General features: G+C 43.9%; 1 protein-coding gene across 1 annotated transcript in view; it reads left to right on the top strand.

Annotated features, from left to right (window-relative positions):
* The window catches only part of FBLN5 (fibulin 5), a 78,537-nt gene that overhangs the window by 47,068 nt on the left and 11,670 nt on the right, over nt 1–19,799 (top strand). Inside the window, exons 5-10 of the mRNA XM_082275444.1 lie at nt 1,434–1,556; nt 11,099–11,215; nt 12,344–12,463; nt 12,677–12,799; nt 17,263–17,389; nt 19,434–19,629. Coding sequence (XP_082131570.1) covers nt 1,434–1,556; nt 11,099–11,215; nt 12,344–12,463; nt 12,677–12,799; nt 17,263–17,389; nt 19,434–19,629 — 806 coding nt within the window. The remainder of the gene's footprint in view (nt 1–1,433; nt 1,557–11,098; nt 11,216–12,343; nt 12,464–12,676; nt 12,800–17,262; nt 17,390–19,433; nt 19,630–19,799) is intronic.

The raw sequence follows: 19,799 nt of genomic DNA, 5'->3' as shown, positions 1-19,799 counted from the left end.
GCTGTGTACATAAAGTTGCAGTCTGTGCCTTGACAGATCGACAAGGAGGAAGGAGTGCGGGGTAATTAATCTGTAAATAAGGTGCACTGTGTGCCTTGTCAGATAGTAAAAAAGGAAGCAGTGCTGCGTCAGTAAGTTGTGTAAAAGGTGATAGTGTGTGTCTTGTCTAAAAGTTGAGGTGGAAGCAGTGCTGGATCAGTAATCTGTATATAAGGTGTCGGTGTGTGTCTTCTCTGATAGTGGAGGAGGAAGCGGTGCTGGATCAGTAATCTGTATATGAGGTAACAGTGTGTGCCTTGTTAGATAGTGGAGGAGGAAGCAGTGCTGGATCAGTAATCTGTATATAAGGTGACAGTGTGTGTCTTCTCTGATAGTGGAGGAGGAAGCAGTGCTGGGTCAGTAATCTGTATATAAGGTGACAGTGTGTGTCTTCTCTGATAGTGGAGTAGGAAGCAGTGCTGGGTCAGTAATCTGTATATAAGGTGACAGTGTGTGTCTTCTCTGATAGTGGAGGAGGAAGCAGTGCTGGGTCAGTAATCTGTATATAAGGTGACAGTGTGTGTCTTCTCTGATAGTGGAGGAGGAATTGGTGCTGGATCAGTAATCTGTATATAAGGTGACAGTGTGTGCCTTGTCAGATAGTAGAGGAGGAAGCTGTGCTGGATCAGTAATCTGTATATAAGGTGACAGTGTGTGCCTTGTCTAATAGAGGAGGAGGAAGCAGTGCTGGATCAGTAATCTGTATATAAGGTGACGGTGTGTGTCTTCTCTGATAGTGGAGGAGGAAGCAGTGCTGGATCAGTAATCTGTATATGAGGTGACAGTGTGTGCCTTGTCAGATAGTAGAGGAGGAAGCTGTGCTGGATCAGTAATCTGTATATAAGGTGACAGTGTGTGCCTTGTCTAATAGAGGAGGAGGAAGCAGTGCTGGATCAGTAATCTGTACATAAGGTGACACTGTGGGGGGTTCTTTAGTGAAACTGCATGGTGCAAAATCTGGAGCAGGTTTGCATTGTAACCAATCAGCTTCCAGGTTTTAGCTCTGGTTCACTCTGAGGGTGTACGTTCGGGGGGGCAATTTGAAAGACATCTGTGCGGGTTCATGCACAGATCTCTATTGAAATCGCCCTGAAGTCACCAAAAGTAGTGCAGGAACTACTTTTGGAAATCAGTGCGGCGCCCAAAAGTTGGCGTCTCACCGATCGGGACAGTGCGGTGGTACTTAATGCAACAGTACATGTTCTATATGTGCAGATTAGCAACCAACTCCTCTGGGAGTTTCTTATTTGTATCACATATATATCTGGGTGTGTCGTTTTCCCGAGGACCAGCAATACAAGTTCTAATATGTGGCCATTGTCCGCTCTCCCAGTCCCTGGCTTCTGATTGGGTGATCTGGGTTGTCTAACAGTTTTTACTCTTTTTCTTTGCAGATATTGATGAGTGTGCAAGTGAATCCCATCACTGTAACCCCACCCAGGTGTGTATAAACACAGAGGGAGGATATACATGTTCCTGTACGGAGGGGTACTGGCTCCTCGAAGGACAGTGCTTGGGTGAGCCTTTTTATCCTTTTATTTTTCTGTTTTGCATGTATGGATGAGATCAGAGCTTCCATAGACTCCGAGGCGTAACTAGAACCTTCAGGGCCCTGGTCGGCCGGGGCCCTTTCCTTCAAGCCTGGGGCTCTTCCCACTGATCCTGGGGCCCTTTTTTTACAGTCCCGTAGTGGGACCCTTTCCAAGTTTTGCAGTGGGCCCCCTTCCTGCCATCTTGGGGCCTCCCACGGTGGTGGAATGCCAGGGCCTGGTTACAAGTGTGACCTTTGTGATCCTGGAAGTTCACCCACTGGTGTCAGTAGTTTTTATTTTTTGATATTTAAATTGTATTATTTTTTATCATTTTATTTTATTTTTTTACAATGTCACTGACTATGACTCTGTCCATTCAGAAAAGGATGGAGCTGGTAAATTACATATTTACTGACCCCTTCCTGGTTCTCTATTGTGACACATCCCCTGCAGCAGCCGGCAGGAGAGGGGAGGGAGCACAGTGTGGGGTGGGGGGGGGCAGCACAGTGGTGGGTGACCAAGGGAGCACACAGGGGCCCAGAGGCAGCAGAACACAAGTGAACTGGATAGGAGGAGTGGAGGGGGCAGCATACAGAGGAACCAATCTCCTCAATTTTCCTCCTGCAGCTACAGGAGGAAAAAGGAGGGCAATGATTTCTCTACATGGTGCCCCCGCCGCCCCTCCTATCCAGGTGTACAGGGGAGGCGCACAGGCCCCGGTTGCAATTGCAACCCCTGCATCCTTTTGTAGTTACGCCCCTGCATAGACTTGAGAGCAGTGCCAGGAAAGGTCCCCTGACACCCAAGCATGCCAAAGTGCCCCCCCTTCCTCCAGTTGTTTGTTTTCAACGCTACAAAAATAAACACAAATTTAAAATGGTTTAAAAAAAAAAAAGGACAAAAGTTAGGGAAAGAGAATAAATTGAGGGGTTTCAGAAAAATATACTGTATTTTTGCCACTAGATGGAGCTGATGATCTTAGGAAGGCATAATATAAGGACTCATTCATTCTTTATGTGGCTGGAGCTGCATGCAGGCAGCCCATGTTTCTCTGAGGTTTCTGTTCTGAGTGTGTGCTTCCAGCACAGTCACCGAGCTGTGATAGACAACTCTCTGTCTCTAGTTATGATTGGGAGCCGGCGGGATAGGCTGCTTATCATGTGACTACTATGACAGCCATTTACAGTAGTCACATGATTGGGAAGTCCATCCCTTCCATCTGGGCATAAGACCCACGTAAAGGGACACCGATGCTGGGTGGGAAGAAATTAAACGATCAAAACTGATTGGCGGCCACCAGGACTGATTTAAAAAAAACTGTACGGATTGCCCAATCCATACAAATGAGATGGATGGAGGAATCTTCCCCGCTGTGTTATTGAATTTTGACAGGGGAGAACCCTCTGCTGTCAGAATACAGCTGATCGAAGGAAACATTTTCAACAAGCCCGTTTTTGAGAAGTTGATTGTTAGATCAACATCTCACAAACAGGAACGGCCATAGACGGATCAGACAGATCCATCTGTGGCTTTAGATGGGCTTTGGATGTTCCAATGACTGCAAGGGGTAGGGGAGGGGGTAGCAAAAAAGTACTTTTGGCACATTCCTTGAAATTAACTAAGATTCCTGCATCATTATAAAGGCACAGGAAGCCATAAAGAATGGTATGCACTACATTAACTACTTCAGCTTCAGTTCAGAGGTCCCAGAAGATTGCCCCAGCCATTCACAATGCACAGCGTGACTCGCACATGCGCAGTGCACACCCGGCTTCCACAGCCAGGTGCCCACACTAGTGATGCCGGCGCCTCAGAGAGGAGAGGGAGAAGATCGAGGCTTCGGGCTGCCGCATCGCTGGATCGTGAGACAGGTGAGTGTGTGTTTATTAAAAGTCAGCAGCTACACTTTAAACAAGAGAATTGAACCGAGGTTCAGAAAGTGGGACTTTAAATGAGGCTCTACCTAATGGGGGTTAGATACCTCCATCCCTATTCATGTTGAATATGAGGGGAATATCGTAACAAAAGAATAAATAAATATAATACATCAGGCAGTGGGCTTGTACGGAGATAATAACGTAAAAGCATAGTAATATAGCAGTAATTATTGTACATCAGTACATTGGAGCCCACTACCTACAAAAAGGTACAAAACTGGGGGGACGGTTTTTTAACCGTCCCCCCAGTTTTGTACCTTTTTGTAGGTAGTGGGCTCCAATGTACTGATGTACAATAATTACTGCTATATTACTATGCTTTTACGTTATTATCTCCGTACAAGCCCACTGCCTGATGTATTATATTTATTTATTCTTTTGTTACGATATTCCCCTCATATTCAGCAGCTACACTTTGCTGACTTTTAATAAACACAAAAATAGTTGGAACTCTGCTTTAACAGAGGAAATGTGGCAGTTTTCCATATAGAAAACTGCCGCAGATTCCTGACAGGTATTACCTGTTGTATGGGATGTTAGCTGAAGGCAGATGCCCCGCATCTCTCTCTCTCTGCTCATACAGTGATTACGCTACACGAGCAGAGCCTACATGATTTCCAACCCTTCTCCCCCTACTCCTGCTCTGAGCCAAGTGGGGAAGGCGGTGATGGCAGAGAGATCAAAGCTTGCAGCTCCAGCTCTGTTCTCTGAGTTGCCAGACAGGGCAGAACCGGAAACCGATTGCTCCTAGATAAGGCCCGGTTCACACTGGTGCGACATGCGCTCCAACTTTGAGAGTACATGTTGCATCACAAGTCGCACCCTATTAGGTACAATGAAAGCACTCTAATAGGAGCGACTTGAGTCGCTCTGAGTTAGTAAAAGGTTTCTGCACTACTTTTGGTCCTACTTCTGCATGACTTGCATCGACTTCTGTTAAAGAAGTCATATGCAAGTCGTGCCTGAGCCACGCTGGGATGTCGGCTTCGAAGTCGCGCGGAAGTCTGAGCCGGTCTTAACTGATTGCTCCTTTTGTTAATGTTAATTTTATTATTATTATTATTTTTTATAATGATAATTATAGTGATTATTTTTATTTTGTTTTAAGAACAAACAAACATGCTATACTCACCTGCTCTGTGCAGTTGGTATTGCACAGAGTGGCCTGGATCCGCCTATTCTCGGGTCCCTCTTCGGTGCTCCTTGCCTCTCCCTCCTGTTACGTGCCCCCACAGCCAGCAGCTTGCTATGGGGCACCCAAGCCGAGTCACAGCTGTGTCCATTCAGACACGGAGCTGCGACCCTGCCCTGCCCCCTATCTCTCCTGATTGGCTGACTGACTTTGATTGAAAGCAGCCGGGAGCAAATCGCGCCGTGCTGCTGTCTTAGCCAATGAGGGGGGGGGGGGAGACCCAGACAACTGAGAAACTCCTGCAACATAGCTGGATCAAGATGGGGCTCAGGTAAGTATTGGGGGGCTGTTGCACACAGAAGTTTTTTTTTTTTATCTTAATGCATAGATAGATGCATTAAGATAAAAAACCTTCTGCCTTTATAATCCCTTTAAGCTGGCCATACATTATACAATTTTCCTATTCAGTTTTCTTTTAGATTTACCTTCAACTATGTAGTGCGAGGGTCTGCCTGATTGCATTCAAATTGAAAGTGTTTAGGTCTGACCTCATAATATATGGTTTTGGTAAAGCTAAGGGAAAATTGTATAACGTATGGCCAGCCTTAATTAGGAGCAGCCTGTGCTCCATTTTTATGTTTAGTTTGTGCTTGCACCACTCTTCGTTAATTCTCCCCATGGTGAGTAAATTACTTATAAACCTATCGCTGTTCTGTCCTGTGTGATTTGTGATTGAACTCCCTCCTGTCTTAGAGTGTTTTGTATTATTATAAAGGAGGCTGATTCGAATTATCACATTGTACTTGTACAGCTGGATCCAATGTATTATAACACGCAGTAATACTGTTACAGCAGTTGGATAATATAATGCCTCAGTGTAATTTAATACACCACGCACCCAGCTGTGCAAAAATCACTGCATGTGCCAGAGTGTAAAAACATCCGCGCCAGATATTGGACCTCATTCATCCAAACGTCCAAAGCAAGAACTCCTAGCAATAGTATTTAATCCAGGAAACAGTTCCTAGGCCAGTGATGGCGAACCTTGGCACCCCAGATGTTTTGGAACTACATTTCCCATGATGCTCAACTACACTGCAGAGTGCATGAGCATCATGGGAAATGTAGTTCCATAACATCTGGGGTGCCAAGGTTCGCCATCACTGTCCTAGGCTATCATTTGGCTTCCTTTTTAAAAATGCCACTCAGTCTCCATAATGCTGCCCTCCCCCCGCCCCCCCCACCCCCACCAACTGGCGCCGGCATTTTTGAAAGTCTGGCACATGTGCAGAAGGGTTCTGCCCAGCCTTCAAGATGGACCTGAAGCACATCTGCGCAGGTGGCGAGTTTCTCCTCACGCGCACAGACAACCAGATTGGATATTTCTATAGCTGCATGCGTCTTCGCACATTCCTTTGGAAACACGTGAAACCCCAAAAGTCTCTGCTGGATCCAAATAAATTATTATTATTTTTTTTTTTTACTTGTAATGGCGGCGATCTGAGATTTTTAGCGGGACTGCGACATTGTGGCGGACAGATCGGACCCCTAACTGACATTTTTGACACTTTTGGGGGGTCCAGTGACATTACTACAATAATCAGTGCTAAAAATATGCACTGTTACTGTAATAATGACACTGGCAGGGAAGGGGTTAACCTAGCGGGTCGCTCTGACTTAGAAAAAAGGTTCCTGCAATACTTGCGGGGCGACTTCGGAGCGGCTTGCATTGACTTCTATTAAAGAAATAGTTTGCAAGCCGCGCTGAAGTCGCGCAGTACGGGGCGGCTTCAGAGTCGGGCGACTTTGAAGCCGCCCCAGTGTGAACCGAGCCTAACACTGGCATTGACAAACCTGCAATTATATGTGTTTGTGTGTATTTATTGGATATTTCTAAACGCATATAAATGCATGTAATGATTTTTATGAGTATAAGGCTAGGTCCCAGTGTGAACTGAGCCTTCTAATGACACATTACTGATCATGCTGAACTAATGTGAAAAAATATATTCTGTATATAAAGTGACTGTTACTTCCAAAAAAGGTTGCTAGCAGATCTAAAATGTGGCTCATATCTGTAGAAGTTTTCATTGTTACCTGCTGACTGCTGCGTTCTGAATGGACGAAACTCTAACACATCTGGGTTCCAGGTTTAATCCCAGAAGGCTTGTAGCAGTGGTGTCCACCAGTTAAAAAAAAGGGAACACCAATATGGAGGAATACAGCACAATAATCCAGGGGAAATGTCAGATGCAAATTAAATCCACAAGTGGCTCATGAAAACTGGAAGAGCTAAGGGGTATGCAAATTGGCGAGGATAGTCAGGGGTGGCATCATAGTCAGGGGTGGCACCACGCTTTATTCCCTGAAAAGCGAGCAGCAATTATTGCATGATTAAGTTCATCGATTGTTACAACATGCTGTTTTTTAGTTTTCACACTAGAGGGAGCTATTCCCTGCCAGCCAAAAGCCAAGAGCAGATAACACTATTAAACAATTAAAAGTTGTTTAGAATGCTTGCAAAGCCGATTATCGAGGGCCGATATGCACTTTCGTAATCGTCCCCAGAGGTTACCGATATTGCCGATATTTCGGAAAGTGCTTGTACCGGAGTGATGCCTGCAGCTAAAGGCATCACCTCGGTACCGGCATCCATAGCCGACGGTCGGCTGTCTTGTAATGACAAAACTTGGCCTTTTGTGTCTTTGGTGGACCTAGGAATAGTGGGCCTTTGGGCTCAATCATTGTTTGGGTTTCTTACACTGGTTGGAAATTCCCTTCTAACCGATTACTACCGAGAGTGGGCACGAATCCCTCCCCTGCGACACAGAGGGTATCCAGGGGCGTGAGGAACGCCTCATCTATATGCTCACCGCTGTGAACCTTTAGCCCCGGTTCACACTAGGGCGACCTGTGAGGCGACCTGGTCGCCTCACAGGTCGCCGCAGGTCGCCTCCCATAGGGAAGCTGCGGACCCGTTCTAATAGGAGCGACATAAGTCGCTCCGACCTAGAAAAAGGGTCCGGAGCTTCTTTGGGGCGACCAGGAGGCGACCGCCATAGACTTCAATGTTATGAAGTCCGTGGCGGCCGCTCCGAGGTCGCGACGCGCTGCTCGCACCGCGATCTCGGAGGTCGCCCCGGGAAGTAGCGTCGCGTGTATGTGAACCGGCGCTTATACTAAAAGGTATTATTTTTCTTACGTGACGTTTCGTTTTTTATCATTACCCTCTGCAATAATTCTTGTATAGAAATGTCGGTTATTACCACTAGTCTGTAATTTTCTTTGTAATGCACAATTTAACTAATACCAATACCAATAATCTGTGAAGGCGCTGCACCCTCTCCCTGAGAGGCAGTTTGTTCCCATTGGGGCTTCCGGGGATGGGGTTGATGCTTTAAATATATATGCAACTGTGTTGCCACTACCTCATTTAGGATAATAGTGTTTATATCTGCCACTACGTTTCTCCTTATTATCCTCCCTAATTACTCATTATTACTGAATGATTTGTTGTAATTTTTCTATGTTATGAAAAAACCTGTAAGCTCTAACGAGCAGGGCCCTCTAGTTCCTCCTGTTTTGAACTGTATTGTAACTGTATTGTCTTCCTTCACATTGTAAAGCGCTGCGCAAACTGTTGGCGCTATATAAATCCTGTATAATAATAATAATAATAACTATTGAAACTACATAAATATAGAGATTTGTAGAGTAACCACTAGTGGGAGCTCTTCTTTCTATGGAGGTAGGGCAGGGGGGGCCAATCCGCAATCAGATTTTCAGTGTTCTACAGATAAAAGCATTTGTCACTGATTGGCTGTGATTCGGTGAATGTAGCCCAGTGTTATCCAGCAGAGATGGTCACACGCAGAATGTTTGGTTGTAAACGTTGTGCATTAAAAAAATACCAAGAGAAAAATATGATCTTATTTAAATATGCCAATATGACAAAAAATGTCATAATGTCTTATATAAATATTATTTGTTCACTTTTTTTTGTGGGCAGAGTGACATCACTCAATGTACACATCTCAGAGTTTGCTCCTTCTCTAGCAATTTATCGAATTCTTTTTGTTTTACAATTGTGTAATTTTCTGCAATTTCCCAGCAATAAATGAAGTGTATAGCGTCATAAAATGTGATTGCACGGAAACTATCTTCTGTAATTTGGCAATTAGGCACAGACACGAAATTCCCATTTTCCAATACAGAGGTTGTACAATACATCAATGGCATTTCAGCCTCTGTATGTTTATGGTGTATGAATGACTTGCAGCAGATGACTTTGGCTAACAAAACTCATAGGGAAAAAAAAAAAAATCAATCGCATATTCCCTAAAAATGATTTCCAAGAGCATACCATAGAGAGGAAATCAAGTCAAGAATTAGAGAGAATGGTTGTTAGTGATTGGATATGCATGTGACGGTTGGTTTGTTCATACAACCAAACAGCCACTTCTGTCTGCAGGGTTTAGGCCCCATTCACACCTCAGCGTTTTGTAGCTCAAAGCTCTAAAACACTGGAAGAGAAAAAATGATCAGTTATTCTCTATAGCAGTGATGGCAAACCTTGGCACTCCAAATGTTTTGGAACTAATTCCCAGTATGCTCATGCACTCTGCAGTGTAGCTGAGCATCATGGGAAATGTAGTTTCAAAACATCTGGGGGGCCAAGGTTTGCCATCACTGCTCTATAGAGTTGGTTTGCATTTCCACTCCAGGTTGCCTGTAGCTCAAAAAAGTCCTGGAGTTTTTTTTGTAGCTCAAATTGGGCAGATTAGCGCTGTTTTTATTGCAATAGAAATAAATGGAATATGCGATTTGTGCGTTTTTATGTGCACATTTACGCATTTTTGCGGGATTTTCTGCTCAAAAAAAAAAAATTTAAAATAGTAAATAAATAAATGTAAAATAAGTACACAAATAACTAAAACATTGGATATTCCATACAAATTACCTATAAAACCTTTTCTTGGAGGATACAGAGCAGGCCACATTGATGACTATCTGGGTTATACGCCACCTATAGGTGAATGGACACTGGCAAAGCAATAGACAGGAAGTTCCCCCTATATAACCCCTCCCACACAGGAAGAACCTCAGTTTTTGTAGCAAGCAATGAAGATACCAGAAAAGAGGGGAGGGACCTCTAAAGACTACTTGGTCTTCAGTGCATACATTCACTAGGTTCTACCAGGTGGATGCTAGAGCTCGAGAGGGGGCTGAATTTGGATATAGCATGCTACAAGCAGCAGCATAGATCCTTTTTTTTTTTGTCTGAGGGCAGTCTTTAAATTACTGTGTTCCCTCCCCTCAAGGGCATTGCTTTAGGACATCCCAGATAGTCATCATTATGGCCTGATCTGTGTCCCATAATGTACGATAAAGAAAATTTTATTTTTCCTACAACTTACCTGTAAAATCCTTTTCTTGGAGTACATCATGGGACACAGAGGTCTGTCCCCTCTTTTCTGGTATCTTCATTGCTTGCTACAAAAAAAGGAGGTTCTTTCTGTGTGGGAGGAGTTATGTAGGGGGAACTTAATTTCTATTGGTTTGCCAGTGTCCATTCACCTATAGGTGGCGTATAACCCAGATAGTCATTATTATGGCCTGCTCTGTGTCCGATGATCTACTCCAAGAAAAGGATTTTACAGGTAAGTTATAGGAAAAATGGTTCTTTATGGTACATTACGGGACACAGAGCAGGTCATAATAATGACTAGCTGGGATGTCCTAAAGCAACGCCCTTGAGGGGAGGGAACACAATAATCTAAAGACCACCATTCAACAAAAAAAAGGATCTATGCTGCTGCTGTGTTAGCGTGTTATATCCAAATTCAGCCCCCTCTCGAGCTCTAACATCTACCTGATAGAACCTAGTGAATGTATGTACTAAAGACCAAGTAGCAGCCTTGCAAATCTGAGCCATAGACACTTGATGATGCACTGCCGATGAAGCACTTACCCTCCTGGTAGAGTGTGCCTTTAATCTAAAGGGTGGTACCCAACCCTTTAAACAATACGCCTGAACAATGACCCAGTGAATCCACTTGGAAATAGTCAAACTTGTCACTGCCTGGCCTCCCTTAGGCCCTTCTGGCAGGACACAAAAAGAATCAGTGCTCCAAATGAATGCTGACATTTTCAAATAGACCTTAAATGCGCGTTCTACGTCAAGTGAATGTAATAATTTCTCTTCTGTGATCTGAGGATTCGGAAAAAAGGAAGGCAGAGTGATATCCTGGTTTAGATGGAGCAGTATAGGAAGTAGTGATGCTCTAAAAAGCTCAAACAACTGTCATCTAAATTGCTGCTGACACCCATCAATGGAAAGACAAACTTTTGTTTCAGTTTTGATATAGTGAGGTTATAGTACGGGTTCTTAAGTTATTGCTGTCTGTGTCTCCACTGGGGACATTCACCTTTCTAAATAAAGTTCTTTTTATTTTTAGACATTGATGAATGCCGCTACGGGTACTGCCAGCAACTCTGTGCCAATGTGCCTGGTTCTTACTCCTGCACGTGTAATCCAGGATTTTTGCTGAACTCAGATGGAAGATCGTGCCAAGGTATGTGGAACATTAATACAAACCAGATGGGGAACTACAATGAGCAACACGTGAGAAATTCAGTATTACTGTTCCCTAATGGACAAACTGCAGTGATGTCACCGGTCTCTAGTGAATAGACAGGCTGTATTCTCAGTGATGTCACCGGTCTCTAGTGAATGGATAGGCTGCATTCTCAGTGATGTCACCGCTCTCTAGTGAATGGATAGGCTGCATTCTCAGGGATGTCACCGCTCTCTAGTGAATGGATAGGCTGCATTCTCAGTGATGTCGCCGTTCTCTAGTGAATGGATAGGCTGCATTCTCAGTGATGTCACCGCTCTCTAGTGAATGGATAGGCTGCATTCTCAGTGATGTCACCGCTCTCCAGTGAATGGATAGGCTGCATTCTCAGTGATGTCACCGCTCTCTAGTGAATGGATAGGCTGCATTCTCAGTGATGTCGCCGTTCTCTAGTGAATGGATAGGCTGTATTCTCAGTGATGTCACCGCTCTCCAGTGAATGGATAGGCTGCACTCTCAGTGATGTCACTGCTCTCTACTGAATGGATAGGCTGCATTCTTTGTGATGTCACCAATCTCTAGTGATTGGATACGCTGCACTCTTAGTGATGTCACTGCTCTCTAGTGAATGGATAGGCTGCATTCTCAGTGATGTCATCGCTCTCTAGTGAATGGATAGGCTGCATTCTCAGTGATGTCATCGCTCTCTAGTGAATGGATAGGCTGCATTCTCAGTGATGTCACCGGTCTCTAGTGACTGGATAGGTTGCACTCTACTAAATGGATAGGCTGCATTCTTAGTGATGTCACTGCTCTCTAGTGAATGGATAGGCTGCATTCTCAGTGATGTCACCGCTCTCTAGTGAATGGATAGGCTGCATTCTCAGTGATGTCATCGGTCTCTAGTGACTTGATAGGTTGCAGTCTATGATGATGTCACTGCTCTCTACTGAATGGATAGGCTGCACTCTCAGTGATTTCACCGCTCTCAAGTGTTATGCTATTGTTGATGTCATTGATTTCTAAGGAATGTAGAGGTTTCATTTTCCAAGAAGCCAATGCTAACAATTTTTTTTAATCAATTAATTCTTTTTGATACCTTCCTTTTTATCTTTGTTCATCCAGACGTTGATGAATGTACCACACAGAATCCATGTGTCCAAAGCTGTACAAACACGTACGGTTCGTATTTGTGTCGTTGTGAACCGGGCTACGAACTGGATGAAGACGGCATCAACTGCACTGGTAAATCTGTTCAACTAATACAAACTCCTGAGTGGACTGCCTCCCATACACCGTACAATATTCTTATGCAATGCGGTGGATGTAAGGTAGCCATAATGCTGGCAAAAGGCCTTTGTGCTTACATGTAGATCTACATTCACAGTGTGATCTTTCTGTCTATTGGATCTGAACATTGGCTGTGATTGTTGATGAGATCCCTTCTCTTTATTCCAGATATGGATGAATGCAGCGTTTCAGAGTTCCTGTGTCAGCACGAGTGTGTCAATGAGCCTGGATCCTACTACTGCAGCTGTCCGAGCGGCTATCTGCTGCTTGATGACAGCCGGACATGTCAGGGTGAGTTACCGGAGCCACAGATGACAAGGAGTCACAACAAGTAAAATTAATATTACATATGCTACCATTCCTCCTGCTATCCCATGTAACAGTACCTGGGCAAGGAGGCTGACAGGGCCAGAACAAGGGATTAGCAGGAGGGCGACTGCCCTGGGCACTGTGGTATTGGAGGTAAAGGGGGGGGGACGGTGTGGTCAGAGTTGTCATTTAGGGGGGAATTTGTGCTAGGAGGGGGGAATAGGAAGTTTGAGGGAAAAGATGTATACTAGGAGGGGAAATATTAGGGGTAGAGGATTTGTGCTAGGAGGGGTGAATTGTTTTTTTTTTTTTTTGGAGGGGGTGGTCATTTGAGCTGGGTTATTTGGGGGGGGGGGGTGCAAAGATTTATGCTGGGAGAGGGGATTTCAGCAGGGGGGTGGATTTGTATTGGGGGGAGGGGGAATTTTATTCTTGGGGTAAGCGTGGAGATTAGTGCCCAGTGTTTTTGTGGGGAGATTTTTACTGACACATAAGGATCATACATTTTAGAGGGGGGGGGGGGCAGTTTGGGATGTTTGCCCTGGGCTCTAGATAACCTTGTCCCAGCACTGGAGGCTGGTGAAGGCCTTTTATTGCTTCCTCTAATGTGACAGTTCTCTATCAATTCCTAGATAGCAGCTGTAAATATTCACTTTACTTTTTCTTACTTTAGCATCCTTCGTCTGTCCTTTTCCCATTGGCTGTAATTGTTATTTTTCCCATTGGCTGACCTTTTCCACTCAGTTTAAAAAGGAAAGATAACGCCATTGTATCCAGAAAGAGTATGTCAATTTTTGACTTTGCCTTCAAAAGTGTGATTTCCAGTTTGAGTTTTCACAGCTGCTATCTAGGGATGGCTGGAGAGTGACTTCCCCAGAGAACAGAGGTGACAGATATGCGATTAAACACCGTCCTTTTCTTCTGCTCCTTTGGAAGATTGAAGGATAAACTTGACTTCATAGAGATTTTCCACAATGTTCAACAATCTCTGTCTGGAATAACGAGTGATCCCAAATACTAGGCTGCTTTCTCATTGAGCAGTTTTTGAAGCGCTTTTGCGTTCAAAAAAGCACAAGAAAGGCTGAAGAAAAATGCTTCCCTGTAAATTCTATGTAAGTCTTCAAACTGGTCTGTTGCGGTGTAAAAAAAATCCTGCTTGACGTATTTTTGGTGCATGCTTGGTCTATTAAAAAAAAAAATCACACCAAAAATGCACCTCCCCTTTTGAAATCAATTGAAAACGTGGCAAAAATGCATTTAAAAAATGCACATGCAATGCATTTTTGCTGCGTTTATTAAGTCACATGTTCTTTAACCTTAGGTAGATGTCATATGACGTCCTTAGGTTGAAGTGGATCTATCTGAATGATGCCTGCAGCTTTAGGCATCATCCAGATATCTTTTTTTTTCAACCATTGATTCCCTCACATGGAAAAGTCATCTTGAACCCCCCCCCGGCCACCCTCTGGTACTTCTCCGGTCTCTCCTGTGCGATCGAGTAGCTGGAGAATGAATTTGCTCTCCCCGACCATCTCTATGACCCTCGGAGGCTGAAAGCGACATCATGACATCACTTCTGGTGCCTGCAGATGTAAACATAAATGTTTTTTTTAGCTGGAAAGCCTGGGAATTATTTTTTTTTTTTTTTGGGGGGGGGATTTCAGGCTTTCCAGCATAGAGGAGAGATGTGGGGACTTAAAGACCCCAGATCTCTCTGTAAAGAGGACCTGTCATGCCCTATTCCTATTACAGAGGATGTTATATATTCCTTGTAATAAGAATAAAAGTGATCAAAAAATGAAAAATTAGAGGAACCGTGTAAAAAAATATATATACATATTTTTTTAAAGTGTCCCTATCCCCTCGTGCTCGCATGCAGAAGCGAATGCATACGTAGGTCGCACCTGCATATGTAAACGACTTTTAAACCACGCATGAGGTATCGCCGCAAACGTTCGAGCGTGAGCAATAATTCTAGCACAAGACCTCCTCAGTAACTCTAAACTGGTAACCTGTAAAAATGTGTGCGCAATTTTAAAGCGTGACATATTGGGTATCTATTTACTCAGCGTAACATCATCTTTTACATTATACAAAAAAATTGGGGTAATTATTGTGTTTTTTTTTTTTAATTTATAATAGTTCATATTCCCATTGCACACCTTCCTGGGTATAGGCACATCTGTTATGGGTGTTGCAGCGATCACCAGCTGGACACTGGATCTATCACAGATAAACATACATGTTCGCCAGCACACTATGGATCTTGCACAGCAGTCCAAAGAAACCTTTTATTGCAAAGGGATCACGTCACATGAGGATAAGTGCAACGTTTCAGTGTCACGCAGGACCCCTTCGTCAGGCATGTAATGATGCCTGACGAAGGGGTCCTGCGTGAATCCGAAATGTTGCACTTATCCTGATATGATGTGATCCCTTTGCAAAAAAAAAAAAAAAGGTTTCTTTGGATTGCTGTGCCATGTATGTTTATTTGTTTTTTTTTTTTTAATTTATCAAAGTGTTTTTTTTCCCAAAAAGATTACGTTTGAAAAAAATTGCTGCGCAAATACCATGTGACATAAAAAATTGCAATGACCACCATTTTAGGGTCTCCTTTAAAAAAAAATATATAGGATGTTTGGGGGTTCTTATTTCTAGCAAATCTAGGTAATTTTCTAGCAAAAAAAAAAAGATGATTAGGAGAGGAATGCCTGAATTGGCTCGAGCTGGAAGTGGTTAAAAAAAAAATGCACCTGCAAATGCGGTTAAAAAATGCATATGCGTTATTGCTGCATTTTTGCAGTAGATCAGTGTGAAAGTAGCCTTACTGCTATTTAGAAAAACCTTTTATATTGCCGGATGTTGCATTGCCCCATTGGATATGAGCTAGACTGGACACCTTGATGGGCTTCCTTTGCTTATAAAATGGTGTAAATGGCCGCTAATTCCAACATGTATAGATTTTTACTCTTGCTAGCCAATGGAGTTTGACTATTCCTTTGCCCACTTCCTGTTTATGTCTTTGCATTAATGACTTTGTCGCAATATGGGATAGTATTACAGATTTGTGCCCAGTATAAATCCGTTTTCTATAGCACTGCAGGGTCCCCTATGACATACAAAGATAAGTCTGTTTTGTATATTTGGTAGGCTGGAAAGCTTGACTTTGTATTATCAAAGTTTTGAACCCTGCCCATCAAGATTGGGTCTACATATTGTGCTGTGAGACTCCCTCTGCTGAACTACATTATTATATTTCAGTGAAATCTGTTAACATGTTATTTTCTCAATAAACATTAAAGCGGTATTAAACCCAAAACCAAAAATGTAATATATTGCAGCTTATCAATCATTAGATGTGGAGGCTGCATTCATTTTCCTTTTTAGGCTCCCCCCCCCCACCTTTCTCTGTTTTCACCTGGTGATCTGGCCAGTAACACACCACCTTTTATTAGAGGGGGCCCCCACTCTGGATGAAGGAGCACAGGGGGCACCTTTGGACAGTAGCATTGTCAGTCTGGGGGGGGGGGTATAGAAGTGTTAGATATATTAGCAGATTTAGATACACTAACACATTGAAGCCAAACTACAGCTCACACTATAAGCAGTTACAGCAAACACTTTTTTCCCTTTTCGAATAACGGTTTTACATAGATAAAAGCTGATCATTGCAGGCACCAGTGGAGGCCCGTCCATTGGATGCGCAGGGGTGCAGCCCCCCATCCATGCCTCCGGTCCCCTAATATACATGCAGGGCGGGGGATGCATGGATTCCAATAGGAAGCATGTGATTAGAGCCAGAGGCTCTAATTGGCTTCAAAAAAGGGTGGGCTTGGGGCGTAGAGCACTGCCCCCTGAGCCCACCTAGTTGTGTGACAATAGCGAATGAATCACACTGATTTTCCTCCCAGCCAATCAGGAAGCGGGTCCTGAGACCCCTTTCCTGATTGGCTAAAAAAGAGAAGCGATTTTACCTGCCATTGGCCAGGAAGAGGGAGGAGACGTACAGCCGGAGGAGACTCAGCCGCTCGGGCAAGGAGGAGGTAAGGATGCTGGCTGTCTTGCTAGGTAGCCAGCCGTCCATCCCAGGAGGGGGTGGCAGACTAGACTGCTGTCCCGCGAGAGGGGGGGGGGGTTGGTTTTGCCCCCCCCAAATTTTCATTCACCACCTGCCACTGGCAAGCACCCCTGTCATTGGTGAATGGTTTGCATCATACGTGTAACTGATACATCTGTGGGAGAGCGTGTTCTATTGAAAAACAACAGACTTACTGGCTGGATCACCACATAAGAATAAAGGCAAGAAAGCATAAAAAATAAAACAAATGCAGCCATCAAATCTAAGAATTGGTAAGCTGCAATATAATAAATGTTTGCTTTTGGGTTTAATATCGTAAAAATAATATTCACTCTTGTCACGTGATCTCCAAATTGCGGTTTTCCAGATGTCGATGAATGTGACACGCGGAATAACACCTGCACTGCTCAGCAGACGTGCTTCAACATTCCTGGAACCTACAAGTGTTTAGATCCTGTGCGATGTGAGGAGCCGTATATTCAGATCAATGATAAGTGAGTACAGGCAAATATGGAGGACGTTTATAAAACGTTATGACTGTAGAGTAAGATTTCCTTATAATATACATGGTCACCTCCTGTGCACGGAATGTTGCCCCTCTCTGTATACTATAAATCACTTCGTACTCCCCAGCTGACTCTCCAGGTGTTGTAGGACTACAGGTCCCAGCCCCCCCCTAGGATGGGATTTGTAGTCCCCCCGATGGTCGGGGTGCCTTATGGCCACCTTCTTGTGCTCTGAGACAAGAAGCATAGAGAACCAGGCGGGGGGTGCCCTGTGCAGGAAGCCGGGCCCCACATTGGGGGTGTTTTTGTCATTGGGGATTTCCCTGCCTAGGCTGATCCATACGCGCGTTCACGGGAGGCCGTCTGTAGTGCGGAGAGTGGCAGATAAAAGGTGTGAAATGGCCGGGCTGTGTGGAGGGGGGGTGAGGTCATGTTGGGGTCATGCTTGGCAGGCTTGGGGGGTGGTAGGACGGTGCCGCGTGCCCCGGTGGCGAAGCCGGTGTTCTGTCTTTGCTGATCGTCGCATAATGCCTCCAACGATCTGCGCATGTTGAGGTCATGCCAGCTGATCAGTTGGAGTGATGTTACGTACTGCGCATGCGCAGATCGTCAGAGGCATTATCCGACGATTTGCACTATTCGACAGAACACTGGCTTGGGCACCTACACATGGAAGTGGAACTAATGTATTCTTTGTTGGAGTTTTTATTAAATAAAGGGGTTGCACGATGATCACGATGATCTTGTGTTTGGCTTTCTATCTCTGAGTTGGAGAGACATTAAAGGGACCAAAAGGGAGCCAGCCACATCGCTATCCCAGATTGGGAATTAAAACATGCTCTTAGACCCACTAAAAACCTGGGTCTAAGGATTTGATGAATTATAGCCCTAGAGGGGGCTGTGGTGTGGAGATACAGAGGCACACTGGTTCACTAAGCACTTTATACCTGCATGAGGAGTGTGGAGCACGCTTTATAGGATAATCAAACATGCTGATGATTCAATTTTGGACACTAATGGACTTTTATAACCTTGCACTTTAACATGGTGGCACTATAGGGATATTTTTTTCTGTAGTTTATTTTGTTTGATATTGTGTGATATTTGTGTGATGCATAATTAATGACACCTAGCGCTCATCCGTTTTTTGTTTATTTGATCTATCATCTTTCTGTATATTGCACCGGATAGTGGGAAAGCTGCAGGGTGGTGTATGAAAATTTTTTAAAATTGATAATTTTGATCATTTTTACCACTCTATACCAGGCATAATCCATTATTATTATTAGCAGGGTTTGGAGAAGAAGCTATCCCTTAAAGTGGAATAATTTTCTGTTTTTTTTATTTCTTTTTTTTTTGTATTACACCCATTGTTTTATCTTGTTAGTTTTTGCATTTATGGTGCCTTTTTTACAATGCAAACTGAGAAATGGGGAAAAAAATTGGTTAGTTAGAGTAGTCTCCGGGGTCATTTAGGTTAACTTCTTTCACAACAGCTGTAAAAGGCGCCTTCAGAGAATTTTCCCAGAGCTGGCTTCTGCTACCTAGTAAGTGTGAATGCAATTGGTAAGAAAGAAAGATATAAAGTGCAGGCCCTAGGAAATACATTCCCAGTGACCTTGTGAAGAGCTGCAGAGATTACAGAAAACTCAGGTTAACTAAACCGACTTTGGGATTTTAGTACATTTGGCAATAGTTGACTCATGTACTAAACCCCATCCAACCTGCTGCATGTGAATATAACCTCTGACTGATCCTGGACACAGCCAGTGTGCATCCAGGGTCAGGGTTTCTGCAGGTAATTGGATAAATAGCACATAAAGTGTTGCTGCCCCCAGAAGCGGCAATTTGCCATCTCCAAATGCAGCAAAACCTCTGTGGATATTGGGCTGTCTGAATGTAGTCTTAGTAGCTTATTGACTGGTTTCACTTGTTGCCTGGAATAGCTCAAGTACTATAGGGCCACATATGCACTGAACGACTATGCCATCTGCATCACAGCATTCCTTTAACTTGTCTTTCTTGATCCTAGTCGCTGTATGTGTCCTGTAGAGAACCCTACCTGCCGGGACCAGCCATTCACTATTGTCCACAGACACATGGACATCTTCTCCAACAGCCGGGTTCCTTTAGATATCTTCCAGATGCAAGCCACCAGCCGCTACCCTGGAGTCTACTACATCTTTCAGATCAAATCTGGAAATGAGGGGAGAGAATTCTACATGAGGGTAAGAGAAGAGCAGAAGATTACACATGAAAACACCTAAAGTCTCCAAACATATCACATCCTCGACATGACCCACCACTGGATATGGTCATATTACAATTCTATTACACTGTATGCATAGGACACTACACCTTCAACATGACTAACCAATGAACATGATAAAAATACAAA

This window comes from Pelophylax lessonae, assembly GCF_965119305.1.
Source record: "Pelophylax lessonae genome assembly, chromosome: 13".
Lineage (NCBI taxonomy): Eukaryota > Metazoa > Chordata > Amphibia > Anura > Ranidae > Pelophylax > Pelophylax lessonae.
This window is presented reverse-complemented; position numbering and strand designations above follow the sequence as displayed.